At 49.6% G+C, this 27,380-nt stretch overlaps 1 protein-coding gene across 2 annotated transcripts; it reads right to left on the bottom strand.

The window, feature by feature from the left end:
• Positions 1–6: 6 nt before the first annotated feature.
• On the bottom strand, positions 7–27,086 carry Fbxo21 (F-box protein 21). Of its 2 annotated transcripts, none has more exons than XM_048342880.1 (12): positions 26,808–27,086; positions 25,837–25,972; positions 23,485–23,579; positions 17,228–17,349; positions 15,169–15,315; positions 14,649–14,785; positions 12,642–12,778; positions 9,654–9,833; positions 8,389–8,521; positions 6,084–6,295; positions 4,737–4,894; positions 7–1,792 (listed from the first exon to the last, which is right to left on the bottom strand). In XM_048342880.1, exons 1-12 carry the CDS (start codon positions 27,044–27,046, stop codon positions 1,602–1,604), a joined length of 1,887 nt encoding a protein of 628 aa, XP_048198837.1. In that variant the 5' UTR covers positions 27,047–27,086; the 3' UTR covers positions 7–1,601. The 2 variants fall into 2 exon arrangements, with proteins under 2 accessions (XP_048198837.1, XP_048198838.1); XM_048342881.1 differs by having other exon boundaries at positions 6,084–6,274; positions 26,808–27,065.
• Between the last annotated feature and the right edge of the window lie 294 nt (positions 27,087–27,380).

Here is a 27,380-nt window from a genome sequence, read left to right as displayed (position 1 = left end):
GTTCGTGGGGTTTCTCTGGGTAAGTTCCATTTATTAATCATTGTACAAAAAAAATCTTGGCATTCATTTGAAGAGAAAAGAAGATACTATATCCAAATAGTTAATATCTTAACATTGAGAAAGTTCTACTTTTTTTAACAGGGCTTTTTGAAAATGGAGAAAACTTTTGGAAAAATCGTTAAAAAGAAACTTATGATTTATTAGAGTACAGGATCCAAAACACATTTTTAGAAAAATATAAAGTGCCCAAATACCAACTTACACAGGTGAGAGTGGCTTCCGGAAGCCAAACGAGGTGCTGATGAGGAAACACATTAAAAAGTCTAGGTACATTATTTACAGCGGTCAGCGGCGGCCCTGGCTTGGCATGCTGTTTCCACCCGGGAGCCCCTGGCGTGGGCAGACAGGGCTCCAGATGCGGGTTCACCTGTGGGGGCGGGGCGGTTGCCCCGGGCAGGCTCCCTCAAGTGGTGCTAACTGCTGCACAGGCCCTTGGGCCTCAGGTGGCCCCCGCACCTGGTGAGCACAGGGGACACTGCATGCAAATGACAGCAGGAGTGCAGGAGCGCAGCCTCTGCATCTCGTTCTCCAGAGCAACTGCACCTCAGGCTTGCAGCAAGAGCCAGGTACTGACCCCAGTGGCCAGGCTCACTTCCCGGAGCACAGAAGCACAGTGAGCGGGGTGGGCCTCATAGGAGAGCCTCCTTCTCCAGGAGCCAGCTCTTCAAATCAAAGACACGGCCTTCCCCCTCTCTACCCTGCATGCAGGGAGAGCCCAGGAGGGGACGGGAGGAATGCGGAGTGTGGGGCACTCTTCTCAAGACTAAGTCATCAGGTCTTGACTTGAAAAGCAAATCCCACTGTGGACCTTTGGAGACCCAAAGCACAGGTACTTAACATTGGATGCACTGGGCTTGCTACAGAAGGGACCCAGCCACCATGGAACTATGACCCACTCGTGATTCTGGAGACTTCTGGAAACAAGCGGTCATGTGGAAGGAATAGATGAATGTTGAAAACTCTACTTGTAAAGGCTGCTATTATGCATTTTCTCAAATAATATTATGTAATAAAATAGAAAACTCATGATTTATAGCAATGTGTATAAATTCAAGGAATATAGAAGGGGAAACTGTCATTTCCCGATTTAAATTAAAAAAAAAAAACAACGAAAGATGAAGTCTGTGTTTTGTGTGTTAGCAGAAGGTAACCTCTAGTGTTCTAACGGCCACCGGCTGGCTGTGGCCTCCAGGGCCAGGCGCCCGCGGTGAGCGCACGGCCCACTCGGGGGGCAGAGACCTCTGATTCCCAGGACTGCGCCCAGAGACCAATGCAGGCAGACCCAGGGTGGAGGTGAGGGGTGGGGGCGGGCTGTGAGGTCACACACAGTCACAGGACGAGCAGACAAGCCATGCCACTCAACAGTGCCTTCCAGTCCATTCACTAGTGTAGCGGAGCGCGACCTCGTCCCTGCGCATGCGCGCCGGGCGGGAGAGGACGCGCACGGAGCCGCGATGCTGCAGGTCAAGTGGCTTCCGGTGGCAGAGTCCAGGGGGGCAGTTGGGGCTCCTGGGGGCGCCGAGGCACGGTGCCCACTGGGACTACCCATCGATGCTCTCCTTCTTGGCACTGTAAATGTTCTGCACCGTCTCGTACACGAACTCTAGGTCTTCCGGGTAGCGGAGCTCCAGCTCTGCATTGGGGATGTAGTGCGTGCCGGTGAACTCTGAGAAGTAGCGCCCCACATCGGGGTGCGAGATCTCCAGAGGCTCCACGTTGTACTCCAGGTTTTCTATGGGCAGAGGGGCACAGACACAGCCCTGTGAGCACACTTTCTATGGCAGAGGGGCACAAACAGCCCTGTGGGCACAGTTTCAGCAGCAGCTTTTCCCCAGAGACTCTCTGATCTTTTGAGAAAAGACCCAAGAGGCTTATGGTGTTGGGGAGACTAGAGGAAGAGGCAGGGGCAGCTGTGGGGGTGGGCCCCAGCAGCGTCTTCCTGCGAGAAGCCAACTGGGGATGCACTCATCCCTCTGCTCTGACCAGCAGCAGGTGCACACACTTGCTCCTGCGAGAGAAAGCAGCAACCTGCCACATTTCTATGGACCCAGAGGAGGCCCTGCCCCACAGCTGTGCTTCCTGCGGTCAGGAGCCACACCCCACCCTGAGGGATACAGGCACCCACGACAGCCCCACAGCAGCCTCTTCACCACTAGGCCAACAAGAGGAAAACCACGAATTCCGATGGAGGAGGAGGAAGTGCACTCAGGACCCTCCACAGGTGCAGGTGCAGGTGCAGGTGGGTCCACATGAGGTGTGGCTCCTACATGGATGTGAAGAATGGATGGTGTCCTCCCTGGCCATGGCCCAGGGGCCCTGGACGCCCAGCAAGTCCTCATGGCCTTCTCAGAAATGAGCTGGCCCAGGTAGAGCGCCATGAGACTGTGTTCCCAGGCTTGCCCCTGCCCGCTCACCATGCACCTCACTGCACGGGCACGGCCTGGCGCGGCCCCTGGTTAGCTGCCTGCTGCTGCCGCCCTGCCCCCCCCACCAACCATGTGCCAAGGCACAGCCCCTAGTGGGGACCAGCTAGAAATACAGGATGCAGGTGGGTGGAGCCTGACAACAGGCCTAGGGAAACCACCCATGAGGTCGTGTGTTAGAAATGCATTACGAATAGGTTCTACTCAGGGTAATGGGATCACTGAAAGTGAAGGTTGAAAATTCAGGTCAAGAAAGGTTAACACATTTAAAGCAAACAACCCCGAAATGTACCAACCATACCTAGTATTTCAAAATTCAGCTTTTCAAGGTCTCCCACTGGCTAAATATGGGCTGACACAGCCAAGATTGTCTCAGAGGGCTTCACTACACTGAGATGAAACCCAGGACGCTGGTGGGAGGGTGGCGAGGGCGGCGGCAGCTCGCTCTAGTTCTCACAGCAGAGCAGCACAGTGCCATGCGGCTGCCCTCCAGCAGTAGATACTGGGATAAGCCTTCCCAGGATGCCTGGGGATCACCCAAGGCAAGGTGTACCCCAAATGGCAGCAGCTGCTCTGCATGGGGTGTGACTCAAAACACAACACAGGAGAACATTCACCCTGATGTAATCAAGTGGCAGATGTAACTTCCAGTTTACAGACCACACAACAAAACAAGGCAGTGTGCTGAGACTGTCTCCATGACAACCAGGCAGCCATGACAAAGGTCTCCTTGGTCACGGGGAGGAGCTGGCACGGGTGATGGCGGCCCCTGACCTTCACATGGGTCCCGAGCATCTCCCGTGGGCAAGTGAAGCTCAGAAGACGCACTAGAACCGGGATGGGATGGGTTGTGTGGCTGTGGTTGTGGCAGGGCAGGGACAGAAAAAAAGCTACACCTGAAACAACTGGTCATGCTACCATGCTGGTGCTCTACCACTTGAGCCACTCCTCCACTTTCGCAGGCCATAATTGTGATTCTCAGATCCCAGCCCCCTGAGGAGCTACAATTATAGGCATGAACCAATGCCCAGCACAGCATTTGCTTTGTGGGAGGCAGATTTTTCACAAAATTAAAGGCAGAGAATCACTGAGCAAATCCTAAACAGCATGAAACACAACTGACCGTAACAAAGACCCCCGTGTTCCTCTGCACCCATTGAGCTGGCACTACACGCGTGAAAATGGAAAATCTTTGCTTTTGGAATATCTTGACTACATTTGTCAAAACCAGGTGTAATAAATCAGAGAAAAGGCAGGCTTACTACTTTTTTTTGGGGGGTGGGGTGGGGTGGTTGTGGGGCTTGAACTCAGGGCCTGGGCACGGTCCTTGATCTCTTTCTTTCTTTCATTCATTTTTGCTCAAGGTTAGCACTCTACCACTTTGAGTCAAAGTTCTACTTCTGGTTTTTAGGTGGTTAATTAGAGATAAGAGACTTATAAGCTTTACTGCCTGGGCTGGCTTCAACCACATTCCTCAAGTCTCAGCTTCCTGAGTAGCTAGGATTACAGGTGTGAGCCACCAGCACCTGGCTTTGCTTTCGATTAGTTTCTGTTTGACAGTGCACTTCCTCCCAAGTTGTTGAAGACATGGTGCCTCTCTGATTCTGCACTCTTCCTGCTCATCTCACCATGTGGTGTGTGTCCTGAGGGGGCAGCCACTGGTTAGGACGGACAGTGGTGGCATGAAGCTGCTCTGCCTGGTAGAGTACCAGTACCACCACCGTCACCAAATTATTTACGTTGAATGCTGTGACAGTTAATTCATTAGAAGTGAAATTCAACAAGGACTTAAATTTTTAAAAAAGGCTGACTCCCTGAAAACCTTTTGGTCTCTACCCTGCCTGCTTCACTTTGCCATACCAAATACCTACTGAAGATCACACAGGCACTCAGGCCAGTGCTGTGGACTGCAGTTCCCACGAGTGACCACACGAGGGCACCAGACGGCACAGCTAATGTCACAGGGCCCAAAGAGCACAGGTTTAAGAAGGAGAACTGGAGAATTTGACTGGCATAGGCAGTGGCCAATCAGATCACAGAGTGGCAGCCGCACTGGTATAGGAACCTTGCTGTGTGTGTGTGTGAGCATGCGCGTGCATGTGTGGCTCAGTGTGGCTGCCCCAGTGCATGCCCACTCAAGTTTAGCTGGGTATCAGTCCCAAGGTTAACTGTGCACACACTGGTGGTGCCTACCCAAGACATCTGAGAGCTTGAAACAGGCCCAGGATCAATGAGGATCAGCAAGCTCCTTACCTTGGGCTGCGTATCTACAAGAGCCGTCCTCCACCAGCACATTATAGAAGGGTTGGTGGTGGCCATGCGGCAGGCTGTGCACGTTCATGTTCCGAATCCACTCATGCCCCATCATGCAGGTAGGGTCCCAGCCGTAGATCACACAGTTGTAGCCATACCTAGTGGGCAGAAGACGCCGCATGTCAGTTCCCTTCTGGCCCATCAGAGCAACCGTGGGAAACTGCTGGGATAATGATGTAGTTCCTCTAGCTCTTCCACTTTCACCTGCCTGTTCCAAGTTGACCTGCTTCTCAGGACACTCCTGCTCTCTTTACTAAGCACCTCTTATCATCAACAAAGGACTTCTTTAGTGAAAGAACAAAGTTCTCAGCAAAGAATGGCTGGTCAGCTGACTGTCCAAGTGGAAAAGGTGTCAGGACATTGGCCAGGTTCCCGTACCAAAACCAACCCAGCCAACAACCTGGGTGCCAGCGCAGAACCTTAGACAGCTTCAGGACCACTAAGCAACCGGATGGCAATAAATTAGCAGAAATGCAGAACAAGCAGGTGAACGCTGGCTTAGTGGATGAAGTCAAAGAATGACCTGTTAGAAATGGTAACAGACTGGTGAATGGGGGGGTAAAGGAGAGAGAGGGAGATAGAGAGCCCCTTACCATTTAGAGGAGCACAATGAAATGCCTGCTGGTACTGGTGTCAACTGACCAGGGAAGTTGAGAGGTAGGGCAATGAAGGTGCACCTGTGTGCTAACTGCTGACGCTGGATGATGACAACACACCTGGCTCAATATGCTCACAGCTCTACTCTTAGGTGTGCTTGAAAGTTTCCATAACAAAATGGAAGGAAAAAACCAAAAACACAACGCCAGAATATCGAAGATGACACACAGTGCCACAAACAGGAGAGGCATTGTGACTTTTCCTCACACAGGGACTCAAGTTCAGGGTAAAGAAAAGCAACAGAAAATGGTAAAGTACTTGAAACAACCTTTCATCCAAGACACCTGAATGGCCAAAAATGTCTGGGAAGACCTACGAGCCCACATAGGGCCCAGTGAGGCGGGAACAGAGAGGTGAGAACCACAGCGCAGAAGCCTCTGCCAGCCACCACGGAGTAGCGTGGTATGATGAGCAGTACTCAGCCCCTTGTCTGCTGGAGTGGGCACCACCACGTGGTACAGTGCTTGTGCTAAACAGACCACATGCATAGAGCCCAGGACCCACAAGACAGACTTGTAGAGCTGGGCACGCAAGTAGCAAGTGGCCAGAGGTTGCCAGCTGTGATTCGGAGCCAGGTCTTCCTTCCGAGGTGTGCCAGCTGGCCGGAGGCTCTGCGTCTTGCGCACTCACCTCTTATGCTTCATAATGAGCCCAATGGAGTAGCAGACGTCCCTGTGCTTCTCATCGGAGCGCAGCTTAACCTCCACGCCTACCTCCTCCTTTTTGCGCTCAATGTGCTCGAGTGTGTGCTGCACCAGATAGCCCACCGCCCCGTGCTGCCCGGGGTCCAGGGTCTGGATGTGCTGCAGGATGTCAAGCACCTTCAAGACAAGACAGAAAGACTAGGAGATAATATTTTCGCCAGGCCTTTTCTTCTCCGCAGTGTGGGATCTAGACCTACCTACGTAACCTGACAGAGGCTGGCAAGGGGGGCTGTCACACGGACCCCTTGTGCCTAGGGAAAAAACCCTAAGCTGCTTTGGTGAGAAATGCAAAGACATGCAGACAAAGCTGCCTCAGTGCTAGGGCGATAGGAAAGGTCACTGGTCACTGACAAAGCACTGGGGATGAAACCCTCATAAGCTGTCACTCAGGGAAGGCCTGCCCACTGCCATGGCCAGCACCCTAGTGTTCATGGTGACTCTACAGAAAAATGAGCACTGATCCAGGTTTACCACACATGCGTGCGCATGCACGCACGCACACAGGTGCAGCTCTCTGACAAGTCTGTCCTTCCATCTTCCTGAGCCTGAAATCAGAGGCCTGCTCAACAGCAAAGACAACCTCGAGTCCAGGCCCAGATGTGTGAAACTAGCTGTTTTTAACACTGAAATGCTTTCCTCACTTATCAAACCGTGATTCACCACTCTATTTCCTGGAACAACTGAGCCTTCAGTTCTAACTCATCCCATACAACAGCAGCCATTGCCATGGAAACCCAGCCGTTTCACAGATGGGCACTCGAGGGCCTTCATTTCCTGAGGATGCATACATGGCTCTGCTTCATCCACTGTGGGGTCACCGCTGGGCTTCAGTGAGCAGACACTCAGGCTGCAGAAAGCATGCAGCCACTTCCTCCTGCCCCACACAGGCTCATTCCCCAAACATCTCTTTCTCAAGTAGAAAGAGAGGCGCCCATCTTCAAAGCCTGATGGTATGGAGTCTTCTTTTCCATATCCATGGGCCTGAAGGGCCTGTGGGCCACACTGCACTGTAAGAGCCTCCCCAGGGCAGGGATGTTAGAGGGTTAAGGAGTGACATTATATAGAGGGAATGTGATCGACAGTTTATCAAGATGACTTGAGCAGACTGAAGGCGCCAAGTGGATGGCTTAGCCCTCATCTGCTCTGGAGGAGGCCATTTCCACTGCCCTCCCTAGAGAACCAGGACCCAGCAGCTGTGCACATACAGGAGATAATGGCAGTGAGGGGAAAGGCGAGGCCCACCTGGGAAGGGGAAGGAGGAGGAGGAGGAGGAGGAGGAGGAGGAGGAGGAGGAGGAGGGGAAGGAGGGGAAGAAGGGGAAGAAGGGGAAGGGAAGGGTGTGGAGCGCAGGCAGGCTGGAGTGGAGGCAGGTACATTGGAGAGTCTTGTAGGGGGACAGAGGACAAGAATGGAGCAAAAGCCTAGGAAGCAGAGACCTGGGGACAGGGAAGGTTGGCACCAGCTGGGAACAACTGGCAGATATGGAAGGCAGAGCGTCTTCTGGCCCAGGGACAGGAATGAGCACCAGGAGCCATGGACTTCCTGGGCAGGGAAGTACGTGCAGGGAGGGCGGCCCTGGAGGTTGTCAGGAATAGTGAGAGAGAATGCCAGCTGTGCAGTGTGCAGAGGGGGCTCTCTCTTTTTCCAATAAGGGAGGGGGCTGTCTTGGAAGTGGGAGTGGCCCTCTCCACTGAAATGCAGAGGCAGAGGGAAGGACTAAGCATGGGCTGCACCTTCCTTCTTTGGTAATTTGGAGATGATTCCATGCAACAGCCCACAAGCACTTGTTGATCCCTCTCCATACTGGCTAATGAACAACATGGTTACAGAACTACTTCTGGGGGCAGCAAAGGCAGCGGGTGGCACAACGGCTCTGGCACTGCTACAGTGGGCCATGAGTCTGGGTCTGCGGCTTGTGGACATGTGGCTGTGCCTAGGTCGCAGGGAGCACTCAAGTGGAGCAGATGCTTTCTGTGATGTACAGAAGTGTTGCATGTGGCCAACTTGGTCACTGCAGGACTGCATCCCTTGAGGGGCAGAGAGTGGTGGTATGGCCCTGGGAGCTCAGTGACCCACCACAGAGGAAACAGGAAGTCCTGCAGGAGAACCCATGCTAGGCTCCTTAGAAGACTTAATTGATGGGTCAAGACTCTCAATTTAGGATAACCACCTTTTTTAGTCAGAATTTTCCTCTCTAAGGCAAGGAAAAAGCATCAAAGTAAAATAATTACCTTCTCTGGCCAGATCCCCAGGTGGAAGTAGAGTCTGGCCTGGAGGAGCAGGAGCTGCACCTGGTCAGGGTACATGGCTAGGTACAGGTCCAACGAGTCCCGGAGCAGCTGGTAGGACTGGTCGATGCCCTCCCTAGGGGGAGATCACATTTGTCTCAGCCTGTTTGTTCACTTGCAGCCAGGAACCCCTTTCTGAGTGCATGTTTGGAGAAGAACTAATGAATTCCAAATGTATTTTCCTGATTCTGCCATTTCCCCTTTGTTCTGCAAAGAGCTCTAACGATCTTAACAAAATGTATAGTACACAGAACCTTGTGCTCTGCTGGGAATGTGGCTTAGTGGCAGAATGCTTGCCTAGCATGCATGAAGCCCTGGGTTCAATTCCTCAGCACCACATAAACAGAAAAAGCCAGACATGGCACCGTGTCTCAAGTGCTAGAGTGCTAGCCTTGAGCAAAAGGAAGCCAGGGATAGTGCTCAGTCCCTGAGTTCAAGCCCCAGGACTGGCCAAAAAAAACACACACACACAAAAAAAAAACTTGTGCTCAAAATCCTTGGGGATTTTCAGGGGACGCTGCCCCAGTGACGCCGCAGTAAGGAAGGTGTGTGTGATGGTGGAGTGACTACTCTGTGTGGCGTTACAGTGGTGGACAGGGTGTGCTGAGTGAACTCCAACACCACCTACGGCCTGGGGCGATCTGGCAGGTCAATGGGGGACCAGCTCTTGTGACAAGTCTTCTCTGGTGAGGGACAATAACACTGGAGACGGTCGTGTGGGGGGGGGACAGGAGCCTATGGAAACTACATTCTGCTCACTTTTGATGACAACCTAAAACTGCTCTAAAATAGTTTACTTAAAAAAACGGGACACCAAGCAGAAAACTACTTCTGTAACACATACCTACAACTTTCCCAAGGAATGCTATGCTTCTCTTCATCTTATACAAATCAGAAAGAGATCCTCTATGGCTGTCAGAATCCCGAGGTTTACTGAGCTCACCGAAGCCCACAGCAAAGGCCTCAGAGAAAAGGCTCTAAGGGCATGGAAGTGGTGTGAGCACAAGGCCACAGGACCAGGCCCTTCCAGGGGCAGTGACAGCCCTCAATGCTCACACTGCTCTGCTGTGTCATAGGAACCCTCAGGGAGAGCTGAGGCTGCTGGAGCACCTCTGGTGGTACAGCACCTGAGTTCAAATCCCAGTACTACCAAACTCCAATTCTCTGCCAGACCAACATGCACCCCTGGTGTCCAGGACAGCACTAACCGCTTGCCCAGACTGAGCAGGTTCCCGACCATGCGCTGCAGGACTTTCTTCACGTTCACCACGCCGTACAGCGCTGCGGTCACGTGCTGGCCAATCAGGTACTCACACTCCTTCACCGTCAGCTGCTTGCCCTTCCCAAAGGCGTCTATATAGATGTAATCGAAGATGTCCAGGGTTGTCCTAGCCGAGAGCCAACATCAGATGAGACTGGAAGGATTCAGTCTTGGATATCTCCACACCCCAACTGGACATGGACAGGGTCCCAGGTTTGAGGCTAGCTCAGGACACTGAATGAGACCATGTCTAAAATAATACCAACCAACCACCTCAAAACCCAAACCCAAACCCCAAAGTAAGTAGCTCAAACCAGAGGCTACAGGACCAGTTTAAAAACCTGGTCTTAATGCACATACGCCATCAAGACCACCATTGTCCCAGACTTACAGACAGTTGTGACACACGCCAGCTGCTGGAGCGTGTTAGCAACAGAGACCCCAAAATGCCAGATATATTTATCACAGCTCAATGACAGAAAGAAGGTTCCAGTAGTGGCTATGGTGGGCCGAGCATCTGAGGAGAGTTACAGCACATCGCCCAGGAAGAACTCAGTCCTCTGCCCTCCCCATCATGGCCTTAGCTGGACTTGATGACATGGGCCCTGGAGCTATGACTTCATGCTCAGAGCCAAGTAGAGTACCATCATGACTTCTTACCACATGCTGAGCGGGAGCTCAGTGAGAACTTGGGAGTTTGTGGAGGAGGTTAGCTGACTCTTGGGAATACTATGCACTTATGCCCACCGCAGGACATGGGTGGCTTGCACCTATAATCCTAGCTACTCAGGAGGCTGAGGTCTGAGGATTACAGTTCAAAGTCAGCCTGGGCAGGAAAGTCAATGAGACACATATCCAGTTAACCACCAAAAAAAGCTAGAAGTGGAGCTGTGGCTCAAGTGGTAGAGTACTAGCCTTGAGCATAAAAAAGCTCAGGGACAGTGCCCAGGCTATGGGTTCAAGCCCCAAGGTGAGCATGTGGGGCTGGGTACAGAATCCTGGGTGATTTCTTCCCCGAGTTAGTCTACGTTTAGCAAAACCTAGGAGTTACATAAATGGTCTAGAAAAAAACTCTTCAACTCTTTTTATGAGACTGAAACTTTATAAGGACAAGCACAAAAAAATTTACTGGCCAAGTTTATGTGCAAAATCTCCTGGCCAGAAGATGACAAACCAAACACAGTAATGGTGTTTAAAATGTGATTCATGTCAGGCCCTAGTGGCTCACGCCTGCGATCCCAGCTACTCAGGAGATAGATCTGAGGAGGAAAAGTCCATGAGACTCCTATTCTCCATCCAATCACCAAAAAGCCAGAAGTGGTGGGGCTCAAGAGGTAGCGTGTCAACCTTGAGCAAAAACACTCAGCGGCAACTCCCAGGCTGGGGCATTGGATTATTATACAAATTTAAGGATATTTTATGCTCCCATCTTTTTTTTTTGGCCAGTCCTGGGGCTTGGACTCAGGGCCTGAGCACTGTCCCTGGCTTCATCTTGCTCAAGGCTAGCACTCTGCCACTTGAGCCACAGCGCCACTTCTGGCCATTTTTTGTATATGTGGTGCTGGGGAATCGAACCCAGGGCCTCATGTATACGTGGCAAGCACTCTTGCCACTAGGCCATATCCCCAGCCAGGATATTTTAGATATATATAAAAGATAGGTTGGGTTGAGAAAAGAAAATGAGCTGAAAACAATTTTCATTTAGAATGAGGGAGAAGTGAGGGGAGGAAGTGCTCAACTCCTGGTATATCTTTAGGAACATGCATTTGGGAACGTGGAAACACAGATAGTTGTTAAAGAAACACACACACATAATGAAGCAACAAATCTACATGTGAGTAAACACTTTCAGACTAGCTGGGTGTTCCCTGTGGGCAGGGGTGGGGAGGAGGCAAGAACATAGGCAACCAATGGGACTCTGCCAGGTGGTGATGCACTGAGCAATCTCCCCAAGCTGCTCACTGAAAACATCTGCCCCATAGTACACAGCAGGGCACAGAGGCTGAGGCCCAGCCCTCGGGGCTTTCTATTGCACAATGGGCGGGAATGGGTCTGAGCCAGTAGTTTCAAAGAATTGCTAAGTGGAAAATTTAATGTGAAGTTATTTCTACCGATCAATTTCTTTCTGAAAAGCTAGACTATAGTAAAAAAGGAACCTGTTGCCTGATAAGACATTTGGCTTAAAAGAAGGCAACAGCCAGGTGCCATGCCCACCTGTAGTTCCAGCACTTGGGACTCTGAAGCAAGAGAATCCAGAGTTGGGGTCAGCCTGGGCTACATGAGTTCAATGCCGGTCTGAGGAGCAAGATCCTATATAAAACCAAACTAAACCACAGCAGAGCTGAGATGTAGCGTTGTGGAAGAGCACTTGCCTAGCACGCACAGGCTCTGGGCTCCATGTCAAGTACTACAAAGATAAACATGATGATGATGATGATGATGATGATGATGATGATGATAATGATGATAATGATAAAATAAGAAAAGAAAACAGAACCCATTTGCAAGTCTGTATAATTCACATCAGTGGGTCACCAACATTGCCCCCTGTTTGTTCTCTTAGACTCAGATGTGTGTGGGAGGAAGGAGAATTTACGGAAGACAGTAAAGCAAGAATTCAGGAACTCTTTGATCTGATCTACTTTAGAGCAAAGGGACCTTGAGAGCAAAGGGACCAGAAGACCTTGAAGCCCCAGTCGTATTTCTCTTAACCAAACTTCTGTGATGTTTACAGATTCACATAAGACACTGCCTTAGTAATCTCTGCTGGAAGCACTTGTGCAACTACGGTAAAATGTCACTACCAGAACGACACCAATGTAAGTCAAGAAACAAAACACCAACAGCACCCTGGATCTGTTTTTAGCCCGTTTGGTTACAGCTAACTTGATGCTGGGAGGAGAGCACCAGCTCTGACAGGGCAGAGGTGGCTCACCCTTCTGCGCCTTGGCACCATCTGAGTAGGAAGTGGCTTGGGAAGTTGACAGGCTCCAGCGGGACTCCCAGCTGCCTTGCGATTGTCAGATAAAGCAGAGACATGCTGATTGGAATGCCTGTTCTGCGGATCAAAACCTAAATGAGAAGATACAGATAGGTCACAGGAGGAATTATCTTTCTCATGCAGTCAGTATTTACTATTTGCCAGTACAGGGATTTGAACTCAGGGCCTCACATTGCTCTACTTACTTGCTCAGCTGGCACTCTGCCACTTGAGCCATCCTCCAGCCCAGCTTTTGCTGCTTATTTTGGATATAAAAAGTCTCTTGGACTTATCTGCCCAGGGTTGGCTTGGAACTGCTGTCCTCTAGATCTCAGCCTTCTGAATAGCTAGGATTATAAGCTCGAGGTCACCAGCACTGGGCAATTCAATTTTTTTGTCAGTCATAGGGCTTGAACTTGGGGCCCCAGCACTTTTTGCTTAAGGCTAGTGCTCTACCATTTTGAGCCAAAGTGCCACTTTCAGGTTTTTTCTGGAGATCAGAGTCTCATAGGGGCTTTTCTGCCAAGGCTGGCTTGGAACCATGATCCTTGGATCTCAGCCTCCTGAGTAGCTAAGATCACAGGCTTGAGCCACCAGGGCCTGACTTATTTTTAACTGGTTCAGAGTAATTGTGTGTATTTATGAGGCACAATGTAACATTTCACTTTGTTTTCTGGTGGTGCTGGGGATGCAACCCAGGGCTTTGCTCATGGTAGGCATGAGCTACTTAGCCTATAATGCTAGCTTTTGCAGCTTTAGCAGATTATTTTATTTACTAAGATCAAGAGTCAAAAATGATAGGACTCACATGCCAAATCCAGTCTACCAGCTATTTTGATATAGCCAGAGCAAGAAGAGTTTTTCCTTTTGTTTGAGACAGGGTCTTACCACATAGTCCAGGCTTTCCTGCCTCAACTCCCCCAGGGCTGAATTACACCAGCAAGCTGTGCACCATCATGCCAGCACATTTTTACATTTTTAAATGTTTGGAAAAACAGCCAAAAGAATACTATTTTGACATAAATGATGAACTTCAAATGTCAGTGTGCACGTCGTCCAAAGCTGTTGGGTGCACAGTGTTTGTTTTTGTTGGTCACATGACCTTGAGTCAGGGCGGGACCGAGGAGCTAAGCCAGCCTCAGGGCGTGCACAGGCATACAGATGCACTGCCCAGCCCATACAGGAGGAGAGTGCTGGCCTCTAATTTAGGGCCTCCCTTTTTTCAAAAACTTAAAAAAAAAAAGCGAAGAATGGAAGAAACAATAAAATGAAGTAGCAGACAGAACAACAGATATGAAAAGGGAGACAGGCAAGGAACAAATCAAAACCAACGTTGAAGGGGCATCAACCCCAAGTGGTTCTGTTTTCACCAGTCCTGCTGGAGGGCAGTGCCCAGACCCCAAGCACCGTGCGGTTCAGCAGTCACAGGACCCACTGACCATGCAGTGAGGGGCACAGGGCCTGCTTCCACTAATACTCAGCTCAAGGGTTTGTACAAAGCACAGTCCTTGCCAGAAGAGAAAATGCAGCAAAGCCATGTGGCAAGGGAAAAGGTGACTTACTGGACATTCAGGGTGGAGAAGACTTGTCAGCAAGAAATGCAGTTTGTCAGAGAAGAGCTGGACTTAAGTGCGCCTGTGTGCACCCCGCATCCCCATCCCTTAGTATCCACAGAACCCTTATGGACACAAAGTCCTCTATATGACATAGTACAGCATCTGCACACAAGCTCTGCCATCCTCCCTAGTCGTGTCATCCCTGGATTACCTACAATGATGAGTGTTACCTACACTTTGCAAATGATGTACTGCTCAGGTAATAATGATAAGGGAAAAGGCAGTACAGTCACTACAGTCAGTTACTGGTAATTTTCTCATGTATTTTTGATCCAGGGTCGGTGGAACACATGGAAGCAGCAGAACCACGGACATCTGTTTGTCTTGAAGCCATGGCCAAACTCACCTGATGCATATACAAGTTGAGGGCATTATAGTAGTCCATTCGGTTCCCCTTGAACTTCAGCTGGTCATAAAGGACATAGTTCATGGCGTCCAGCACCTGGCTCTGGAGCTCTATCTCCATTATCATTGGGGACTCGCCTGCAACACAGAGATCTACCCTGGGACACAGTACAAACAAGATCATGAGACTGCCTCTGCTACCCCAACAAGCAACCAATCTAGGGAGAAGATGGGTTGAAGTCCTTGTGTGACTCTTGTCACTTATCTCTTTTCTCTCTCTCCACTTTTGCTCACAGCTGGTGGCACTCTACCACTTAAGCCCTGCCTTTTGCTGGTTAACCAGAGATGGAGTTTCTTGTACAATAGGCCCTGGGTGGTCTCGAGCCAGAATCCTCACATCTCAGCTTCTTGAGTAGCTAGCATGAGTTACACAGTAGGGCCATATGGCTGAACTTATCAAGCTGATCAACTGCTCTAAGGTTTCCGCTGCAAGGACAGATAGGTCCAAAGCAATTCCACACCTGCCTTGAAGGACAAGCTGGGGTGGCGGCTGTTGACACCTCGCAGGGTTTTGCAGACAAGCTCCACAATGCTGTCAATCTGGGCCTGGATGTCTCTGAGGCTGATGTCGGAGAGGGGGTTGCAGTACTGGTCAATGTAGACGGCACCTGAGATGAATAAGAACCACAGAATCAGCTCTCCCATACACCTACCACCCTCAGTCAGGGTTTACACTCCCCTACCCTGCCCCAGACAAGCCTCCTTTATTGCTTTCAGGCCTTGCAGACCATACACAGAGGAGGAATAACAAAACACTTGTGATTCACAGCAGTGCTTAAAATCAAGTAAACAGACTAAGCTTCTCTCAGGGGTAACAGACTCAAATACTTATACAAGCTGCAGCAGCTCAGTATTCTCCTCCAAGCAGAAATAAAGGCCGTAAAGGAGACTCTCCCTCCAACTCCCCTACAGGTCCCAAATCCAGCAACTGGCAGTACAGGACACGGGACATGAAACCCCTCAGTGACAGGCCATTTACATACATTATCTCCAGACTTGGAGAGAACTCCATCTCTAACAGAGTGCAGGAGATTTGCCTGTCCCTTCCCCACCCCACCCCATCACCCATGTCTGTTGTCCATGTGTTCCTCATGGCTGCACTGCTCTATAGTCCATCCCCTCCTAAGGCTGCGGTCTCTAGGCTTGTCCCAGAGCAACTGTGTTACATCTAGTCAGTCACTTTGGGTCAAAACCCTCCTCTCAACCACTGGTGATCCCATGGCTTTCAGAGCCTAGGGCACTGGCTGAGGGCTATGCTGACAGGATTTCAACTCCAGCATGTGCGTGGGAAAATTCCAAGGTGGTGAGAATATTTTACCTTAGTTGACTATGACAGACTTCCCATTTTCTTTTGGCTAATACTAGACATCTATATAATCAACCATTATCTAAAATTAGGTATTGTGGGGCACATGGAGATCTTAAACACAGAAACTAGTCACTCAGAGACCTGTGGCTCAAGCGGTAGAGTGCTAGCCTTGAGCAAAAAAAGTGATAGTGCCCAGGCAGAGTTCAAGCCCCCAGACCAGCAGTGCTGGACATACTAGCACATTGCCTGTAATCCCAGCACTTGGGAGGATGAAGAGGGACTGGGAGTTCGAGGCTAGCTTAGACCCTGTCTCAAAAGTCAAAAGAAGTACAATGTACACAGCTGAACAGAAAGGATATGAGAGGATTGACATCAGTGGCTGAGGTCAGCGAGGCCTGGGCGGGGACTGCCAGCAGGACGCTCAGCCCAGGGTCTCTGCAGGGTGCTCCGCTGGAGAAGCAAGACACTGCAGAAGTGGCAAGGGAAGTGTGACATGGCGTTAGGGGGACGACTGATGGTAGGGGTTGCTAAAAAGCAGGCAGGAGAGCCAGGGTCCTTAGAAGCTGCTGGGGGAGAGCTAGTGATGAGTGGTGATAGCCCACATGGGAGCCAACAGGTTGGAGACACAACTGACAACGGTGGAAAAGGAAAAGTCCACAAACTGGGTGACTCACTGAGAGCCGGGAGTGCGGGGGGTGGGGGCGGCGGGTGGTGTGAGCGTGGACCTCGTAACTACCACTTGTGGGGGCTATCTGTAATATTCCAAAAATCAAGACTCAAGTCACATTGTGTTCCTGCTCAACCTTGCAGGAACACTAAAGTCGCTCCCTCCGCATGCCTGCTCCTTCCTGCTCTCAGAGCACAGAACAGCCTGTTCCCATTAACCTCTGACCAGAGGCCAAGGCGTGCTCCAGCTTACAGATACAGGGATCTATCTCTGATCTGGAAACCATGTTTTCAAGCTTAGAAGAAGGAACCCATCTCATTAGGCAACATGTCACTCATACTCAATCAATGATACATCATTAGAAAACAGGCTCTTTAGCTGACTTCTGAACCCGTTAAACAGAAGCTTAGCTCTCATCTGCAGTGCAGCCTCCTTCACTTCAGACCACAGACTCAACCCGTCCTTCACACCGCCCCAGGCAGCTCCCACATCCGCTCTTCCACACAGCTCAAACACCCTCATCCACAAGCACCCGGAGACCCACCTTCAAGATAGGACTCATAGTCGTCAGGCTGCTGAAGAAAAGCCTTGAGATTATTTAATATTTTCTGTTGCCGTAGATAATAAAGAATTTTTTTGGCATAGTATTTCCAGGTCAAAGCTTTTCTGGAAAACAACAACAAACAAGTCAATAAGAATTTCAACTGCCTAGTTTTGACTTCATACTATCAAATCACGAATGGCTTCACATTTCTGCAGTCCTTAGTGGCACAGGAACAGGCAGCTCAGTTCTGGTCAGCTCTGGGTCTACTTCCTGCGTGCCTGGCAGAGGGAATGCAATGGAGCCTAGGAAGAGGGCTGAGCATCTGTGATGCTGAGGCTCGTTTCCTGGGCCACCACAGGTCACCATGTTCCCCTTCTACGCCTGTGGCCCTGGTGGGTTCTTCCAGCCTCAGGGGTCCAAAGAGTTCCCATTCTGACCACACCCATCTGACTACGAGTTTTCCCCAGAACTCAGCTCCCCCCCCCCCCCCAGCCAACTGCACACTCCACTATGGCCAACAGCCACCTTGAACCTGACCCTCCCCAGTGCAGCTGTAACCCGGCGGCCATGGTGCTCAGCAGATCACCAGAGGCCTGACCAGATTCTCCAGTGCTGCTCCACCTCGCCACCCCATCAACTCCAGACCTCCCTGCTCATGCCAGCTCCTGGCTCCCTGGCTCAGCTGCTCCTTCAGTGTGCAGTGCTGTGTTCACCTACCCAGGCCATGCCTCTGGATGGCTGCAGCCTACTCTCATCTCAAAGACTGCCCTCATCCCGTTCCCTGCATAGCACTGCTGCGTGGTAGCAGTGGTGCTGTGTGGTACCTTTTCTAAGGTAATAAACATCTTGCTTTTTGGCATAGCCTTCCTCACTGCATTGCAAGCTCCAAGAAGGCAGGGTGTTGAGGGTGTTCTCTGCCATCTCCCCAGTGCCAACAACTGTGTCTGCTGGACAGTAGATGGTGCCTGAAGCTCTCCGCCAGATCACGTCACCACCCAGGGATCGCAGAAAGTGGGAGTCTGGACTAGCTTCCTTTCACCCATCTTCAGGGATGTAGTGCCATCAGCAGAGCTGCCTGCTCTACGCCCTACCTGCTCTTTAACCCTGGAGCTGCAAAATGCACCTCAGGTAACACCTGGAACAAATGAGCAGCTTGTATTCACCAAGCCAAGCAGAACTCTGCACACACCATAAGCCCCCCCCCCCCCCCCCCATGGGCTTCTCTCCTGCAGCATCCCACACTATAGCTATTGCTTCCTGCCTGTGACCTAACTATAACTGCCAAATGTGCAGCCCTAAACATTCTAGTGTGATGCAAGGTCTCTATTCATTTTTTAGTACTGCAGTGCTTAAACTCTTTAAGCCTCAAGCTTGCTAGGCAGGAAGTGTGGAGCCACACTTCCATTCTTTGATTGCTTTTTAAAATACCTTGATCTCCAGGAACCCTCTTCATTTTTTTCCCCTCTTGTATTTCATTTGTTGAAGAAACCAGGTTGTTTGAACTGTAGCTTCCAGCAGTCTGGAACTTACTGGCTGCACCTACATGTTTAATGTACTATTCTGAACATTTTTTTTTTATTGGAAATTAGACATAGGGGTTCAGTCTGATCAGATGTGTTACTTGGCCAGACAACTTCCCAGGAGGTAGAGAGGTCTTCCATCGAAAAGCAATAAACAGCGAGGCAGGTACAGACAGATCAGTGGTAGAGTGGACTCTGGGTTTGATTGTTAACACCACAAAATAATAGTAATACTATTAATGCTGGGCTCGTCTATGATATTAGCAGCCATTGTGACTCATGCCCACCTGTCAATTCCTTAGAGGCGGTAAGCTGGTAGTAAGAAAGAAACTATAACTGAACCAGCCTTCTTCATATATAGCTGTGTTTTATCTAGAGAAAAACTTGTTCATCCATGATTTGGGACCCCAATGTCAGAGTAGGCAAGAAGAAAAGGATGTATGTTCATATTGTTCCTTGAATTCATTCAAAATAATGACCTAAGTTTCTATTATACTCCTGAGGGGACCAAGAACTATTGTATGCAAATACTGCTATAAACCACAGTACCAGACCTATCTGATAGGGCCCATTCATGCCACTGCCATCCATGCTGATGCTCCGCCTGGCACATTTCCGGACTCTTCACAGCTGGCCTAAATGCTTCTGGTGTGAAGTGCCATCAGGTGTCTTGCTACCTGGCTCAGGGATGCTCAGATGTTCTGAGCTCACCTTGGACATTTCCCATGCTGGATGTAGCAGCAGTCATTTCTCAACAACCTCTGGCTTCTTTCTGCAGGAGTGGCGTCGAAGATCACACCCTGGCTGCCATCTACTAGGTGCTTATATGACTGCCAGATCTGTCTAGTGGCTGTACACACATATGAGCATATACTCCCGAATGCATTGAAATACGTAATTCTCCATGAATTCCTATCGGCCCCTGTAATGACAAGTCAGGTCTTCTCCTATGGATGAAAACAGTTACTTCTTATGCTCTTCCCCGACAGGGCTTAGGTGTGAGTCCACGTGGAGAGAGCTGATACCCTAATCACATGTGCATGCCTTCTCACTTGTACTTAAGCCTATAGTCCAGGGTGCATTTACCACCAGCAGTCGGTGTTTTTCTCGTCTCCCAGGAGATCTGTCCGAGGGGAGCACAAGTCTCTAAAGTCTTCCAAGTTGGTAAGTTTGTGTATTTGGAAGTCAGTTTGGTTGGATATAAAAATCCTTGGCTGACATTTTCTTTCAATCTTTTGAGTATCTTTTTCCCTCTGACATCAAGCGTTGCTGCTCAAGAGTCTGATGATAGATTCTCCTTTCCTTTTGTTTATAAGTGACATATGTCCTTATTGCTAAAGTTCCCCCAGGATGTTCCCATCTTTAAAATCCAGTGGTTTTACTTGTGCTGGTTATTTTGGGTCAACTTCCTCAGGTATGGCCTATGCTCATTTAACTTGTTTCAAATATTGCTGGGCATGGTGGCACATGCCTAAAATACCATACTCAGGAGGCTGAGGCAGGAGAGGCATAAGTTCTAAGCCAGCCTGAGCTCAACAGTGGGACCCCATCTCAAAACCCACAACTTAAATGGAAATGTAACTTAATTGCAGGACGAAAATGCAAATAATCAAATAATCTTTAGAGATCCAGGGGTTGTAGTTTTTATATCATGGTCCCCCCCCCCGCCCTGTTCTTTCTGTAAACAAACAAGCACTGCCAGGAATTAATACAAACAATACCCTGTTGTGTGGCAGGACAGCTGGGTTACACAATGTGTGTGAGGCCAGGGATAACATTATGACAGTTCTTCTAAGAATAATAACCATACACGTTGCTACTGGCTACATGACTCTGGTCCCTGTTAAGTAAAATGTGCCATTTCATTGTGCTTTAACAGCTGTTTGAATAGTGAAGTCAAAGGATATTTCACTACATTTGTTGGTGACAATCCTAAGAGCAGCCTCGCCTTTCGTTTATGACTTCACTCACACCAAAGTCTCTTTGTCATCAAAGATCCATGTCTGAGTGAACCTGGTGCTGATGGCTCAAATTTTAATCCTAGCTACTCAGGAGGCTGAGATCTGAGGATCACTGTTCAAAGTCAGCCCAGGCAGGAAAGTCCACGAGACTCTTGAAACTACCAACGAAGCCTTTAGTGAAGCTGTGGCTCAACTGGCAGAGCAGCAGCCTTAATCAAAAGAAACTCAGGGCGAACCCAGGCCCCGAGTTCAAGCCCCAGGACTGATACGCGCACGCACACATGCATGATGATCCCTGTCTGTCCTTCTGCTGCTTCCCTTACCAGCCATGACTACGAACGACACTGTAAAGTCTCTAGTTTCCTTGTAGAGTTTCCCTTGTCATCGTTTTAAATTCCACTTGTTTCATCTTTTGGTATTTCTTTTTCGTGTACCATACACGTTTTACTTTCTAGTTACATGGAATATTATTCATGAAACAATTTACCTTTTCCCTTTTGGAGTTGAAAAACATTATCTATTATTCTGGGATGTTTCTGAACTGACTTTTGCTAAGTGTTGACCACCTTTCATCTACTTTTATTTGAACTCTGATTGAGATTGAAAGTAGCTTTAGATTATAAATATGTATTTTCCTGACTCTTCTTGTGAATCTATTCTTCTTACCACTTTCAAGAAGCTAGAAATGGAGCTATGGCTTAAGTAGTGCAACACCAGCCTTGGGTGAAAATAAGGGGTAGCACCCAGGCCATGAGTTCAAGCCCCAGTACCAGAAAAACAAAAAACTCGCCCCAATAAATATGCAAATAACTCCCCTACAAACAAGAAAAAAACCTATGATCTATCCTACAAGAAGGCAGCCAGCCATTCCCAAAGTGAACTGTGTCTCTTGCCAGGTGATAAAGACTGATTCCGCCCTCCCCCCCGGGTGGGCTGGGAATATGGCCTAGTGGTAGAGTGTTTGCCTCGTATATATGAAGCCCTGGTTCAATTCCTCAGCATCACATATATAGAAAAGGCCAGAAGTGGTGCTGTGGCTCAAGTGGCAGAGTGCTAGCCTTAAGCAAAAAGAAGCCAGGGACAGTGCTTAGGCCCCAAGTTTAAGCCCCAGGACTGGCAAAAAAAAAAAAAAAAAGACTGACCTCCCCAAGGTGCTGTTGGTAGAGAAAACCCATACAGAGCAGTAACTGTGGCCCCTATCTTGTGAAAATCTGCCCCCCTTCCCTCCCCATGTGGCTGTCTACTGGCACTGCTGCACAGAGCAGATGCCATGCTAGAAATTAAGAGGTGGACAGCGGGCAGGCTAGTGTGAAAGGAAAGAGCATGAATGTGAAAACAAGGTACCCACACCAAGCATCAAACCAAGGCAACCAGCACAAACACGTGGACCCCATCTGGGTAGAAGGCAGAGATGCACACGAATAAAACCACAAGTGGGATTTACTTTTAAGGTTGCGCAGTGCTATTAGATCACACTGCAACTCAGTTATAGATCACCCAAAATAGAAACAGAAAAACGACCTCCACTGCACTCATGCAAGGCCTAGAATAGACATCTTACCTCTCCCCCGTGGCTTCAGTGACAGACATGTACCTCTCCTACATCCCATCAGCAACAGCCACAACACACTTTACACCTTGGTATGACACAGTTCACAGTAACTTAGAGAAGACACTGCACTAGTTCTATTTTCTCCTCTACCGCTAGTAAAGTTATATGAACTTTCAGAACAGAAAACCTTTTTACCAGGCAAATATGGCTGAAAGCCGAGACATCTTGCAGGTTCCTGGAAAGTAATGTTCAGTTATAAAGTGTAAAACATTTTTGGGTAGGTACTAGCAGGAGGGTTGTAACTGTCAACGTGTATTATTAAAATAGGATGACAGAATTTGTTGAAATCGTAGTAGGAAGGGGGAAAGGGCAAAGAAGAGTCACTGGGTGGTGAGGATGTTTGAGAGTGAAACACATTGTACACACGTGTGGGAATGTCACCGTGAAATAACCCCTTGTATAGTTAATGTATGCTAATTATAAAGATAAATGCAAATAAAACATTCCAAACAACCACCCAGAGATAATGGAGTCATCTTCATTAGGAGAGCACTGCAGTCTCTTCTGGGGGCTCAGCACACTGCCACAATGGCTAAGATCAAGGTAGGACTGTTTCACATGGACTTCAAGGACTGCAAAACCACACACTAAATTATGACACACTCAAAGAGATAAAATTGAAGGCAGGTGGATTTGGGAGAGGCAGAGGAGGGGTGGCATGAAGGCTGGATCACTGAGAGTACAGAGGACTGAGTCTGAGCTGTACTGGGGCTCCCCCAGGAATTCTCTCTTTCTTCCCAAATGTTTTTCACAGGGGGACCTAAGGTTCTAAGTCACACACACTAATCCACACACTCAAGCTCCTCATCTAAAAAGGCACAGCACTGCAGCATAGAGCCTCTGCACATCCTCCCATCCTCTTCAAACCATCTCTACAAAAGACCTCTAATACCACATACAACGCAAATAGTTGTTACACCGTTTAGGGAATGATGACAAGAAAAAACGATCTGTATAGTTCAGTGCATGCATGATGTTTTTTCCAAATACCTGTAATCATGGCTGCAGATGGCCAACCATATAGGAACTGTCTTTTAACAAAACTGTGACTGTGGCAAGACATGCAGGATCTGGAAACGGGCCTCAGTCATGGATGCACCACAGCAATTTTCTCTGAGGCTATTTCTATCTGTAAAACCCCATCTTGTGAAAGCTACAGCTTACCTGCCTTCCATATTTAGAATGCACACCAGTTCATCCTCGAAAAAGATCTCTGGTCCCTCGAGGTTTTCAATGTCACTGAAGCCATTACAAGGAACCTATGAGTGAAAGAAAAGCAGGATTAGGGATCTCAAGGAAATGGTTCCTTCCCTGGACACTAGGCTCTTCACCCCGCCTTCTCCTGCCAAGGGAGGAAGTGATGTGGAGAGGAGTGAGAACGTGGGCACATTGCCTCATTACTAGGTTACTTATAGATCAGTTTTCAAATGCTAGAATGTCTAAAACAGACAGTTCAGAAGTGGGATGTGAAGAAACATAGCTCCTAACTAGCCAAATCTGCCATCTCCCCCAACTCACAACAGAAAGTCCAGGCAGTCTGTGTTGTATACAGTAGGAGAGGAGCCAAGGACTAAGGATGCCCAGGGCAGGAGGTCCCCTTCACCTCACTGGGTGGGCCTGGCTGGCCATGCTCTCAGTTGAAGCTATGACTTTCTCCCCTTTGCTACGGCGAAAGTAGCCGCAATGTTTCACACCGACTGTGTGCACGCCCAGAGCACAAGACAAGAACACAAGGGTCCTGAGCCAGGGCAATCAGCTGCCCATAGAGCCATCTTAAGTATGCTCCTGCAGTGTTCAAAGTCCTTGACACACTTCTAATTAAGTAGTGGTTCAGGGAAAGAGGAGGAAAAAAGGCACAACAATCCATCATTGTTAGATAAAGGCACAGACTGTTAAAAATGCACAGAAATCCAGCTGGATTAGAAGCAGAGGTTGTAAACTAGTAGACCATGGCAGACTGCATCAGAGGCCTGACACCAGAATACCTAAACACCTGTGTGTGCACACACTCAAACTAGCAGTTCCCACTTGACTGTGGCTTAGCCAGATATGGCTTTTGTAAAGCGGAGCAAATATCTCTTCTAATTCCTCCCAGAGGAATGAGTTCAAACTTGTCCAAAGTCCAAATTTTCTCTTTCAAAACTTTTTTTATTCTTTTTTTTTAAGTAGCACTGGGGTTTGAACTAAGAATCTTGCACCATTTGAGCTACACCCACAGCCCTACTTCCTCTGGTTATTTTTTGAGATAAGGTCTTGCTTTTTGCCCAGACCAGATTGGACTGGTATCCTCCTACTTGTACTTTGTGGATAGCTGGGATGACAGGCATGAACCATTAACATATAGCTCTTTAGGCTGAGGTGGGGGGTCTCAAGAACTTTTATGCCCAAGCTGGCCTGGAACCCCAGTCTTCCTGATCTCAGCATCCCAGGTAGTAAGAATTATAGCAGCAAGCCAGTCTGAAAATATTCTATATTTATAAGCTCTATTATCTAATAGCAGTCAAAATTAGAAAGTCAAAAGTAATCACCGGCAAGTATACCCCAGAAAATCAAAATAGAATAAGTAAGATCAACTCTAGCTGGGCACTAGTGACTCACGCCTGTAATCCTAGCTACTCAGGAGGCTGAGATCTGAGGATATTGGTTCAAAGCCAGCCCAGGCAGGAAAGTCTGTGAGACTCTTATCTCCAATTAACCACAGAAAAAGCTGGAAGTGGAAAAGCCCTCGCCTTGAGCAAAAGGAGCTCAGGGACAGAGCCCAGGCCTTGAGTTCAAGCCTCAGGATGGGAGGGTGGGGTGGGGAGGGGAGACCAACTCTATTTGCTGACTGTCAATCAGAAATAAAACACACATTTCATCATTATTTTTTTGAAAAAGCAAAACTCAAGGCCAGGTGTGGTGATGTATGCCTGTAAATCTCAGCACTTGCGTAGCTGAGGCAGAAGGATCACAAGTTCAAGGAAAGTCTGGGCTATATAGTGAGACCCTATCTTAAAACAATAACCATAACCATAAAACCCCCTCAGAAACAAAAATTCCCAAACAAAACACCCAACAAACAATTTTCTGGAACAATGAAGGGGAAGGAACCTAAGATGTAAGACAATTTTATTTGAGAGAGCAATAATTCTGATTTACAGGTAGCCTTTAACCCTCTGTTAAGGTTGCCAAAAAAAAAAAGTTTAACCCTACTAGAAGAGAAATACTGCTTATCTGGATTCACTCCTTCTGGTGCAGAGCGGCTCTTCCCTCCTCTCTCCACCCCCATTCTCTCTGGCTTTAGAAAAGTAAAGCTGGCAGGGACAAGTGGCTCGGTGTTGTTGGATGGGAGGGAAAGGACACAATGACTCTTGCAGCCATGTAAGTGAGTAAGGGATTGTGGGAGCAATGAAAAGGGAGATAGTAACCAGAGCTGGATGAGCTAATGCCTACAGACCCCGACATGCAGAAACACACACACACACACACACACACACACACAGGAAAAAGCAAAGAGCTCCATCAACAAATCCTTACATGCTCTGAAAAGAACCTCTTTGAGAACGAGGCTACAATCTTCCGGGCTTCCAACCCAGCTTTCTGTCGAACTTTATATTCTTCCAGCCAATTGACGTAGTCGGTGGGGCTGTAGTGTTTCATAAGGGAAGGCCACCTACAAGAGAAAACAGCTCCTCTGCACATCATTTAACGCAAAATCCAAAACAACGACAACAACAAAAAACATGACGGACTGGTGGGAAAAGGGGTCTGACCACGGTTCCTGTTCAGATCTCCAAACTCGAGTGCTGTCGAGTGACCTTGGCGTGGCGACACGAAAGCTGTGTGTGTCTCTCTCTTCCCCCATCTCTAAAACGAGGGCAGTCCTAGCCAACAACCCTAATAGCGGTGACAATAGTAACAGCTCACATCGATGGCGCGCGCTACCGAAGCGCTGGGCATCACCTCATGTAATCATACCACGGTAAAAAAGAAAAAATTGGTAAGTCTCAAGATCACCACTCATCCAAGTCGATTAATGGGATTAAGCACGAAATAGACGAAAACAGAGAGAGAGGGAGCGAAGCCCACACCCTCCCTGGCCAAGGTCACAGCGGGAGTAACCGAAATGTGCAGCCCACCAGCTGCCCGCCCGGCTGGCCGGCCGGCCCGGGGATGCTGCGGCCCGCGGGCGCCCCGCCATCGCGGGCTCCTCCGTACTCAGCACCGAGTGCGGGGGGGGGGGCGGTTCACAAAAGCGAGCGGCGGCCGCGCGGCGGGCCGGGATCCGCGCTGAGCCCCGGGCCGGGCCCCGCGCAGGGCCGCCGCCAACGCTGCGCCTCCGGGGCCCAGGGCCGCCGGCCGGCCTCGGGCCTTTGTCTGCGGGCCGCCGCGGGCAGCGATACGGACGCGGCCCGTGCGCGGGGCGCCGCGGGGCGCGGGGCGGGCGTCCTCCGGGATCCCGGTGGGCCGAGGGCCGGGCGCCGCGCGCCGGGGGGCCGCGGACTCACCTCACCCGGAACTGCTCCTTCCACACCTTGCCGCTGCTCTGGCACACCTCGCGCAGCCGCCGGCAGGTGCTGGACACGCGGCCGATGTCCAGCGCCGTCAGCGAGCCGCTGCACAGGATATACTCGAGCACCTCTCCGGGCAGGTGCACCAGGCAGCTGAGGCCCGCCGCCTCGGGCGCGGCCTCCTCCGCCAGCGCCGGCACCACCTCCATCGCGCTCTCGCCCGCTGCCGCCGCCATCTTGTCCGCGTACCTGACGGCCGTCGTGCGCGGGTGCGCGCGCGCGCGCGCACTGGGGCAGCCCGCGAGGCCCCGCCCACCCGCATCGGGGGCGTGGTCATGCAGAGTCACGCCCACCTCGGACCCCGCCCCCTTGGCCCGGGATGGAAGTGACCTTTCCTTGGGGGCATAGCAGACCCCAAGCAGCAGTCTTGCCTCGGATCAGTACAAAAGCAGCGTCGTATTCTGAAATGAAGACTGTTGTTGTTTTAAAGCAAGGATTTATTTTGGTATATCAGAGTTAAATCAGGGAGAATTAGGTAAAGAAAGACATTTTCTGCACAAAAAGCAGGAA

Source organism: Perognathus longimembris, chromosome 3 (genome assembly GCF_023159225.1).
Source record: "Perognathus longimembris pacificus isolate PPM17 chromosome 3, ASM2315922v1, whole genome shotgun sequence".
Lineage (NCBI taxonomy): Eukaryota > Metazoa > Chordata > Mammalia > Rodentia > Heteromyidae > Perognathus > Perognathus longimembris.
Note: the sequence above shows the minus strand (reverse complement) of the source record. Positions and strands in the feature narration are given on the sequence as shown.